The 10,697-nt window shown below is 48.8% G+C and overlaps 1 protein-coding gene across 1 annotated transcript; it reads right to left on the reverse strand.

The window, feature by feature from the left end:
- Window positions 1-8,140: 8,140 nt before the first annotated feature.
- Window positions 8,141-9,717, reverse strand: LOC109289266 (C-C motif chemokine 4-like). Its single transcript, XM_019505293.1, has 3 exons — window positions 9,552-9,717; window positions 8,967-9,081; window positions 8,141-8,243 (listed from the first exon to the last, which is right to left on the reverse strand). The coding sequence occupies exons 1-3, from the start codon at window positions 9,622-9,624 to the stop codon at window positions 8,156-8,158; spliced, it is 276 nt and encodes a 91-aa protein (XP_019360838.1). The 5' UTR covers window positions 9,625-9,717; the 3' UTR covers window positions 8,141-8,155.
- Between the last annotated feature and the right edge of the window lie 980 nt (window positions 9,718-10,697).

Here is a 10,697-nt window from a genome sequence, read left to right on the forward strand (position 1 = left end):
GAGAAGGACGCATCCACTACCACCCTCTGGGTGTGGCCCTCCAGCCAGCTGGCAACCCATTTGACTGTGTGGGTGTCGACACCACAGTCCCCCAGTTTCTTAATGAGAACAGGGTGAGAGACAGTGTTGAAAGCCTTCCGGAAGTCCAGGAAGACTATGTCCACTGCTACCCCTGCATCTAATGATTTGGTGATCATCCTTATCCTTATCCTTTGCCTTATCCTCCCTCACTTATGATTTGAGCATTTGGCAATTTGTGTAACAATAGGCTCACCAGCGCTGCACTATCCAGTGTTTGATAAGGTTTATTCATACAGCTCTAAATGAAAATTGAAATACAGGAGACCTAGATGCTACAGAGTGTTCTTCACTGGAAGACTTTACAGCATTTAACAAATGAGGAAATTGAGGCACAAAGTGATGACGTGACTAGACAAGGGCCACTCAGAAGGGTAGTGGCAGAGCCAGAAATACAAGCTGGAATACTTTTCATTCAGCCTCTGCATACAAAATCCACATGTTTAGTTAAACTGTTGCATTATCCTGTGTGGGTGTGATTAATTTGTCTTTAAACCTTGTTTTAATGGATTACATTTAATGGGTCTAACTCAGATATGGAAGAAAAGTTCACATGCAACTTTTTTTAGCTACGTGCAGCTTCCTAGGGGAGAAAAAGCTATAGGTGTATAGGTAAAATATCAACGTGCCCGTCTTCTCTTGATGGTTCGCTCCTGCACTGCCTTTGCCTGAGCAGCTGACCTTGCTCACCAGGGAACCTCGTATTGACCCCAGAGGGTACCTTGATTACCTTCAGAGTGACCCCCAAACTCACCTGTCATGACTTTGGTTGGTCCTTCAGTGGAGGGGGTCCCCTTTGAGGATGCCACCAGAGTTGTCATGTGTCCTGGCAGATGTCCACAGGGCTCCAACCTCCCCTGCACCCCAGCCATACACCAACCTTTGAGACAAGCCTCAGGATCTTTTGCAGCTCTCCCCTGCAGGTGTCTTCCCTGGTCCCCACATTGTCTCTCGCACATGAGCAACTTGGGCTCTGACCAGACCCAGAGGGTCTGGTGATACTTGGCCTTTGGGCTTGTCCCCTTTGATGCCCTGAGCCTTCTATGGCTGATGTCGTTGGCCCTCACCGCGTTCTCATGTGGTTCCTTTCCCGTCTTTGGATGAAGTCCCTGCTACCCCAGCCTGCTCCGCTAACCTGCTCTAAACAGGGAACTAAAATAAACCAGCCCGAAAAAAGGAAAACACAACCAATACCCTCACCACCATAAAACCCCTTGCCCCAAAACAACCCGCTGTGAAACAAAAAAGAAACTAACAACACGACTACCGAAGAAGTGTGAAAAAGAGAGAATAAAAAGAAGAGGAGCAACCACGGGGAGAGTCCCATACTCCCCTAGCCCCTAATGCCTCTAACGTCCCTTGGCTAGCGCATCCTCTGGGTCGGGGTCCATGCCTTCACCCCAGCTGCGATCTCTTTCCTCCCCTTCAGGACCCACCTCAGCCCTGGAGCTATGGCACCCATTGCCTTTGATGGGAATTCCCACACCAGCTTTCGCTGTAGCCGCTGCCGGCCTCCCCAGCGGTTCCTTTGATCCCCACCAGTCTTCTCCAGCATGGGGATCCCTCACAGCTCCTGCTGCCACTGCCGTTGCCGGCCTCCCTGCCAGCTCCTTCGATCCCCACCTGTCTTCCCCGGCTCAGGGATCTCTTGCAGCTCCTGCTGTCACCACCGCCACTGCCAACCACAGTGGCTGAATGCTCTCCGACCCGCGGTTCCCTGCCTCTCCTTTGGCCCTCGGCGTCCTCTCTCCCACACTTTCAGGGGTGATTTCTATCTTCACCAGGTGGCTTTTCTTCATGACATCACCCAGCCCCAGCTGGAGATGGGTGCAGCTGATAAACCGCCTGGGCGGTTTTCCATGGCGTGCTTCCTCGCCCCTCCAGACCCCTGTAACAGGTATGCTTTTTTCTTCTTTTACCTCAGTCTGGGATTTGCCTCTGAATGAGGCTTCCCCCCTGTCTGATCCTGAGCCCCGGGACAATCAGGTATGTTAAAAATGGTCATCCACAAATAATACACTCTAGAAAACAGAAAAAACATCTGTTCCCCACTGCCTCAGCAGTGTTTCAGCATCAAAGCTCTCCTCCCTCTAACATTATCCTCCCTACCAACAAGACTGAAATGTCCCCAAATCAGACAGGAAACTAGAAGCTCAAAATAAGTTAAAGCAGAGAGGAAAGGTGGAAACCACAGCCTCCAGGACCAGTTCTGAGAAGTGAGAATGAAATAAATTAGTTGGATTGAGCAAGACAGGACTTGAGCAAGACTGGAGAGGAGAAACCCACTGGATCCAATGTTAGATGAAATGCCTGATAGGATTAAAAACACCACAGAGACTGGGAGGTGTTTTCCCAACCACAAAATGGCTAATAGCCAAACTGAAGAAAGGAAATTGAAACAGAAAGTCAAAAGTTCCTCTGCCTTATAAATAGGAAGAACAAGAAAAGAAACATGCTGTATGCATGAGATAGAAATGAAAGATAATCTAGGCATGACCCAAAAACTCAATGAATATTTTGCCTCATTTTTCAGTAAGTCAGTAATGTAGAACTTGGGACAAAGACAAGTTACATACAGGGAATGGCAAAATGACAATTTGGAAATGGAAACTAAGCACTTTCAAATCACTAAAACCTTAAAGAGTTTAAGGCAGTCATTGGGGGTAGGGGAGTGCACAGTGAGATGATTTCCAGCCACAGATTTTGAAAGCACTACCACATATAATTGCAAGTTGGAATTTGTAATGAATCTTTCAAATTAGAGTGGTACCATCTGACTGGAGAATAACAAATATAATATCCTTATTTAGAAAGGAAAGAAGTGCTCCAGGCAAGTACAGTACAGCCTGTAGTCTGTTATGCAAGTTTTTAGAACAGATATTGAAGAAAATAGCAAAGGCATGCAAGTAAACAGTAAATGGGATTAAACACAACTTCAATTTACCACGGGTAGGTTGTATCAGGTTAACCTGCCAGTTTTCTTTGATTGTCCAGACAAAAGGCGTATGGTAGGACTTATCTGTCTGGCTTTTGGTGCAACATTTTATAAGGTACCCCATGGAAAACTGTTAGTTAAATGGGGGGAGATGGGATTAGTAGAACTGAAAGCCAAGTAAAGAACTAAATGACAAAGAAACAATAGGTTGTGTTGCAAGGGGAACACCTTACATTCAACAGCTTGTCTAGCTTTATCCCAACTACATAGTTGCCCCAATAAAAGATATCAACCTAAGAAATCCTTGCCTCTCACATAATTTCTGGACCATCACAGCTACACTGACAGTGCAGTAGGCTGTCCCTAAGCCAGCTGGCCACCCACCTAACTGTGTAAGCATCCACTCCACAGCCTGTTAGCTTCCCTATGAGAATAGGATGCGAAACTGGTAAAGGCCTTCCTAAAATTCAGGTAGATGACATCAGCCTCAGCTCCTGTGTCTAGGCAGTGTGTGACCTGATCATAAAAGGCTATAAGTTTTGTCCTGCAGGGGCCCTATGTTACTCTGTGCTTTCGTTTTGCTTGCTATGTATCTGTAGAAGGACTTTTTATTGTCCTTAATTGTTGAAGCCAGCCTAAGCTCCAGTCCTGCCTTGGCCTGCCTAACTGACTCCCTGCCATAGCATGCCAGGGAGGTGTATGCCTCCTTGGTGGCTGCCACCTGCTTCCACTGCCTATAAATCTCTTCCTTTGCCCCCAGTCTTTCCTGGAGCTCCCTGTTCAGCCAAGGGGGATTTTTCATCCCCTTAGCCCCTTTCCTGCGAAAGGGGGTAGACTCCTTTTGTGTCCCAAGGATCACTCCCTTGAGAAACCTCCAACCCTCCTGGACCCCCATTTGCTCGATGCTCTTGAGTTCCGTCACCTCACTAACTAGGCTTCTAAATTTACTAAAGTTGGCCCTTCTGAAGTCTAACACTTTAGCCTCACTGGATATTTTTCTCACCCTTCACTGGATAGTGAACTCTGCCAAGAGATGGTCAGTATCTCCCAGGTTACTGTGTACTCACAGATTCCCCACAAGACCATCCCCTGTAGCTAAGACCAGGTTTAGCAAGGCGCTGCCCCTGGTGGGACTGGACACCACCTGGGTCAGGTGGAGGTCCTGCACGCAGTGTAAGAACCTCCATGAGCAGCTTATGTTGGCCTCCTGTTCCTCCCAGAAGATGTCTGGATAATTTAGATCCCCCATGACCACTGCCTCCCTCGCCTGTGTGGCATCTGAGAGCTGCCTGGAGAATACATCATCTAGCTTGTCATCCTGGTGAGGAGATCTGTAGTAGAACCCCACTACCAAGTCCCTTTCCCCTGGCCCCCCCTGGATCCTGACCCACAATGCCTCGGTATTCCCCTCCTCTACTCCTGCCTTGATGATGGAAGATGTGTACTGCTCCTTAACATAGACAGCTACACCCCCACCTTTTTTTCCCACTCTGTCACGTCTGTACAACCTATAGCCCTCAATGCCTACCACCCAGTCATGCGTAGAATCCCACCATGTTTCAGTTCAGCCGACTAGGTCAGACTGTGTGCTAGCAAGTAGGAGTGTGATCTCCTGCTTATTTCCCATACTCCTGGAATTTGTGTAAAGACATTTTAGCCCCCCAATGGGTGCTCTTGGTGCCCCTTTGCCTTGACGGTTTGTGCTTACCTGGTTAGGTCTGGGCCTTGTGGCTTTCCAACCCTGGGTTCTCATTGACCACTGGTTCCCCGTCTCCCGTCAATCCTAGTTTAAAGCTCTTCAGAGGAGATCATCCAACCTGCGGGAAAACAGATGCTTACCTCTAGAAGAGACATGAAGACCATCCTATCCTAGGAAGCCTTCTTCCTGGAAGTGCTGGTTCTGGTTGTAGAATCCGAAGCCCTCCTGAAGACACCATCTCTGGAGCTGCTGGTTGACTACCCTGATGCAGGCAACCTGGCACCTCCAGCTGCTGCCAACTGGAAGGATGGAGAAGAATACCACCTGTTCCCCTGACTTTCTAAGCCCAACCCCCAGCTCATGGAAGTCCTTCATGATGTGGTCAGGACTACTCCCAGCTGCATAATTAGTCCCACAAGGACAAGGACCATGGGGTAGTAGTCGGAAGGCTTGATGAGGTCAGGAATCTTTGCAGTGATGTCGCTCATCTTTGCTCCAGGCATGCAGGAGACCTCTCTCACCATAGGATCTGGTTGGCAGATCAGCCCCTCCGTGCCTCTCGGGATTGAGTCACCCACCACAATAACAGCGTTTCTTCTTCTGCCTGGGCAATGGTCCCCCAGTCTGCCCAGCACTGCTTGCAGGGACCACCTTCTCTTCATCCTCCTCTGCTGGAGAATTTTCCTCCACCAAGGCTGCCAGGACCCCATATCTGTTCCCCAGATGCAATGGAGAAGCAGACACCAGATCTTGCCGCCTGGGTCCAGAGGTGACAGTTCTCCACTCCTCTGCTGCAGATGCCTTTCATGGGGTTTCACCCATAGGCATCTGGAGCTGTAAGGAATGGAAGTACCTGTCAATCACTGCCTCATCCTCCCTGATCCCCCTCAGCCTGTTCGCCGCCTCCTGGAGTTCCTTCACCTGCTCCTCCAAGGCCCAAAGGTGGACACATGAGGGACAGGTGAGCCCCCCACCCCGATGGCAGTAACCCCGCCAGATCACCCCTGCAGAGAGGGGGGCAGGGCTTTGTCTGGGTGGAGACCTCTGAGGAGCCGTGGGTGGGCGGCATCATCGGGGCAGAGTCCCCAGCAGCAGCACCCCGTGCCCTTACCTTAGCTGAAGAGTTACGAGTCCTCATCACTCTCCTGTTGGGTGCTCCTTCTTGTCTCCTTCTGTGCTCTCGCCTTGCATGTACACGTGCGCAAACACAGGTGCACCCTTACAGAGCATGCCTGTTTGCGCTCTCTGTCCACACACACGGCTCTGGAGCATGGCTCCCTGCTGGCTCATTTAAGAGGGCTCCAAGGGGCTCCCCTTCCGGATCCTCTGCAGCTGTGCCTGCCCACTGCCCCACTTACCTGAAGGGTGTTCAGCGTAGCTGGTAATGTTGTGACACCCACCATGCCTTCTTGGATCCTGGTTTGGTGGAGTAGCTGGTGTTCCTGAAGGTGAACCTCACACTGCTGGGGTTCCCCAAGCTGCACGTGAAGATGGAGTGAGTGCCACCCTCCTCACTCTGCACCTATTTGCTTTTTTAATTTTCTTTCAGAACCATTTAATGCCCCACTCTCAGAGCTGGAGATGGCAGTTTAGTTTATCACCAGCCAGCAGGGGAAGAGCATGTCCCTGAAGAGCTGAGCTCCCATGCCAGGAAGAACTTGGAGGCATGAGCTGGGGCTATGGGGAAGGAGGAGGCCCCAGGTCCTGGGCATGACCTAAAACTGCACCCTGCCAGGGTAGGGAGGCCTGGTGGGACTGCCAGTGGTGTGGCAGCCCCAGGAAATGCCAGGACCACAAACCTCCCTGGTGAAAGGTGGGTAGAGGGCACCTGAAAACCTCCAGCCACTGCAAGGGCACACACAGTCCTGGCTGGGGAAAGCCCAAGCCTGTAAGACCTTTGAGAGGCCTGAGGCTTACTGGTTACTCTGGAGTTGTGAGGGTGAGAACAGGCAGGTGGCTCAGATCTGACCTGAGGTACCCTCAACTGGTCTGTGCTGGGCCCATGACCTAAAAGGGGGGGGTCAAAGGGCAGGGGCCTACCACAAGGAATGCCCATAGCAAGAGACAATTCTGACTGGCCTGAAGGTGGGACCAGGGCCTATGGGGGAGCTAAAGGTCCCAGAAAGGGGACCACAGCTGGCGGGGGTGAAGGATGCAATCTGCGAGGCATAGGCCGCAGTATACAGAAGGTACGGAGCTGCAGAATGGACGTCACTGCTAGATATCAGGGACCTAAATGGGCAGTCTCCCGCCTGGATAACATCTAAATCAGTTTTCCATCAAGGCATGGCAGGGAAAAGAGGAGCAGGCATTTGGCCCAGAAACAGGTGGGTGGGCTGAGATCTAACCAGCACTGGAAAGGCTACCTGTACAGGCTACCATTCCTGCTGCATTCATCCCACTCTGCCTTAACACACACAAGGCAGACAAGGTTCTTTGGGTCAATCTAACACCTTTTATTAGACCAACTAAATAGTCGGGAAAATATATCTTAGCAAGCTTTTGGGTTTAAAAACCATTTTTTTATGCTGAGGAAGTATTTGTAGTTGGTGTGTGCTTCTCCTGGATGGAATGAATAGTAAAGAAGCCAGAGGCTGATATGCATGCAAGAAAGCCAGTCAGTGAAAAAGTAAATTGAGGTATCAGGGGGTGAGAGAAAGGCTGGGGGAGGAGAGGGATGTAGCAGGTAAAAGTGGAGAGGTACCTGGGGAGTCAGATGTACGTATGTTAAAGGTGGGTGGGCAGTTGAGGTTGTGCCCCCTTTGTAGGTCATACAAGATGAATGACATAGATGGAGAGGTACATGTGTGCCAGAGGTGGCTCTGAGTTCTGCATGAGATAAATTTGCATGAACCTTGGCAGACCAACAAATTGTACTCCCACCCTTTTTTCTTGTTTGACTGTTAAGGGGGGAAGGACATGGTGTGTTACATATTATGTTCCCAGGCCCAGGAAATATTCCAAGTGCTGACATGAAGGAAAAAACAAGGGAGTTTTATATAAAATATTTATTCTCCAAATCATCTTTCCACACTACATTGTCAACAAGCCCAGATCATTGATAAGACTCACAGCACAAACACTCTGTCTGGTACAAAATATGTTTAACAGCCACAGGCATGTGACAGTCACAGTGAGTCGGCTCAGGCAACCTGCCTACAAAGGCCCCATAAATAAGAGTAGCAGCAATAGAAAAATATCATTTGCACTGGCTGCATTTCTTAAATAGTTTTAAACAGTGTCTAAATTCCAGAGTTTCTCATTTTTTTTCAGGTGGGTGGATAGCAGTAATTTTGATTGCAGAGTCATGAAGCAAGGCCCTACATTGTGCCTGTCACAGGCACTCAGTGAAATCTGTCATTAGACTATTCTCTTTGTGTGTCCCATTCAGGTTCCAGTCCATGCTGGGGCTCTGAGGTGTTCCCACACAGTCCCTGCACTATTCAGTTCTGTTCCAGGCTGTTCATGTACATTTGAACCCATGAGTCTTCAGGGTTAGAACAAATTTCACGGCCTTTTTTTGTGATAAACCTGCAGAGAATGAAAGAGACAGGTTGGAATGAGAGACACTCTGCCCTCCTGCTTCTCCGCCTTAGGTTTCTACCAAATTGAAGCGCTGGATGATCCAGTTCATTCAGTCAGAGGCCTAACAAGGAGCTTCTGGTGGCAGTGGTAGCAGGGGTTACAGAAGCTACCACTCTGGCATTGCCTCAAAATCAGCATAAGGGGTTGGTGCCCATGTCACACCCCCCCACCCCAGTTATGCTACTAGATTCAATCCTGTTCCTGTCTCTGTCACAGTCCCATGCTCCTTATGTGCTGCCTTATGGCCTTATGGGCTTTTCAGACATCAGCCTGTTCCATGTATTAATGGCCTCCTCAAATTTCTCCCCCACAGCATCAATTCCTCCCTCCTCCACACTCCACGACACCCTGGGGCAAGCACGTCCCACCCCAGATTTTTTTCAGGAAGAATCCTTAGAGTCTTGGGAAATGCTGTGTAAGCCCCTCATGGTAGCCCCATTTCAAGGCTGCATGTGCTTGGCTCTCAGGGTCTCTCTTTAGGACCCAATGTCTCCAACTCCTGAATAGCCTGCAAATTAGCAACCAAAAGCAGCAGCCCTTTCATGGTGCCAGATACCAAAGGAGCAAGCCCTTTCATTGCCGTCCATTCATATATTCCAGTGCATGCACTGGAAGGAAAGATGACCCTGCACCTTTGTTATTTGTCAGGAGCCAGAAGTTTGTACTTACACGACAGCTTGCCAGGAGCACTTGTTGTTGGTACTGTAATACTTCACCACTAAGTTACGTGGGGGCTTGCGACTTGTATAGGAGAAGCAGCAGGAGGTTGGCATGTCAGAACCCACTAGAATAGATGGAAAAGACAACATGATCCCATGCTGAACTATACCCCAAGGAGAAGTAGCACTGGGATGCATCTGCTTGGGCAGTTTGGCTGGAGTGGGAAGCAGCTTCTGTTCTTGGCCACAAGACTTCAAGGGAGAGTTTCCCCATGTGATAATTCCTCCCTCTTCTTCTATATCCTTTATTCAGAAAGCAAAGAACTACAACCAGAAATAACTGTAGTGCTCTTGGGCCTCAGAATACATTGACAGACAGATAGATAACTGCAAGGAGGGAGCGTGAAATAGAGTTTTGGGGGCAGGCTGGTTGAGCTTCAAAATTGCTCACCATGGCTGTTGGAGACCTCTACTCTAGGCACAAATGAAATCCCTATTTCCTGACATGAGAACAAAGTTCAGTGCATGAGTGGGTAAAGAGTCTATTGGTGGACTATATTAGTGGTACCTTCAAAAACGTATATGCTGAACTCACCTGGAGCAGAGGAGGCCTGGGAGAAGAAGGCAGAGATGAGAAGGATCATGACAACAGGCACACAGACTTTCATGTTGCTATCAGATGCAGATGATCACAACTGGACCAGGGAGTATTGCAAACTTGGATTGACACTGAACAACTAGCTTTTCCTTGCCTTTTTATATGATTACCAGAAGAAAAAAAGGGAGATGAGAGGAAATTCCAGAACTGATGTCATGACATCCTGTGCTGTGTGGAATAAAAGTGGAGCTGCAGCCAAGACTGAGGGGATAATGAAAACAGCTCACTTGAAGGTCTGAGCGTACCAAACTATTACTCAGCAAGTTTATTTCATTCTTGGGCTGACCCTATTGGAATAAAGGAAGGCAGAAATGTGCATTAGGTCACACCACAGCAAAAAGAGAATATTTTTCCCCTGCAGTTCAAATAGCCAAGACCTCGTGTGCTGTGTCTGGTGTTGTGCAAGTCTGGAAAAACAGAAAGTTCCTGAGCCAACCCTCTGTTAATCTCCTCTAAAGTAAAATGAATAATAGATTAGGAGTAAGTGGGAGGGAAGGATGGAGGGCCTGTTACTCAAGCTCTGCCCCACCTCATATGCCCCATATACTCAGTTGATCCTGCCATGCCCGGCTATACCAAATTTAGGGTCTTGTTCCAAAGTTGCCTGAACATGCCTGAGGAAGGGGTCTTATTCTTCATAAACTCAGTGACTTGATTTTGACTTCAGTAAATTTACAACCATAGTGAAGGCAACAAATTTTACTCCCTGGATACTAGATCTGAATGCTGATAGAGAAAACCTTATCTTCACCCATGTGTGAGTGTGTGTGACATGTCTCCTCTCTGCCAGTCCACAGAGGGGATGAGGCATTACAGCTGCCAGCTGCAATTCAAGCTGCAACAGTTTGTACTATTTGCTTTGAAGTTCCGGTTCCATTCCTAATGTGTCAACTAAGAGGGCAGCTCTCACAGAAATGGAAGCAAGTAACATCGAAAGTACACTTAACACCCATGAAGGGAGATACAGACTTGCTGGTGAAGCCAGAGGAAATTACACAAGCACTGAAAGGCGGCCTCAGTTAAATAGGTTATAATGGGTGGAAGGAGGCATGAGTGGGCCAGGCTGACTCAGCTATTACTGAG

This window comes from Gavialis gangeticus, unplaced genomic scaffold (genome assembly GCF_001723915.1).
Source record: "Gavialis gangeticus isolate Ggan-Ray unplaced genomic scaffold, GavGan_comp1, whole genome shotgun sequence".
Taxonomy (NCBI): Eukaryota; Metazoa; Chordata; order Crocodylia; family Gavialidae; genus Gavialis; species Gavialis gangeticus.

Coding starts and splice junctions, on each gene's coding strand:
- LOC109289266 (XM_019505293.1), bottom strand. CDS start 9,624: ATGAAAGTCTGTGTGCCTGTTGTCATGATCCTTCTCATCTCTGCCTTC. Junction 9,082..9,551: donor CCAGGCCTCCTCTGCTCCAG/GTGAGTTCAGCA, acceptor CATCTATTCTAG/TGGGTTCTGACATGCCAACC. Junction 8,244..8,966: donor TGCTCCTGGCAAGCTGTCGT/GTAAGTACAAAC, acceptor CATTCTCTGCAG/GTTTATCACAAAAAAAGGCC.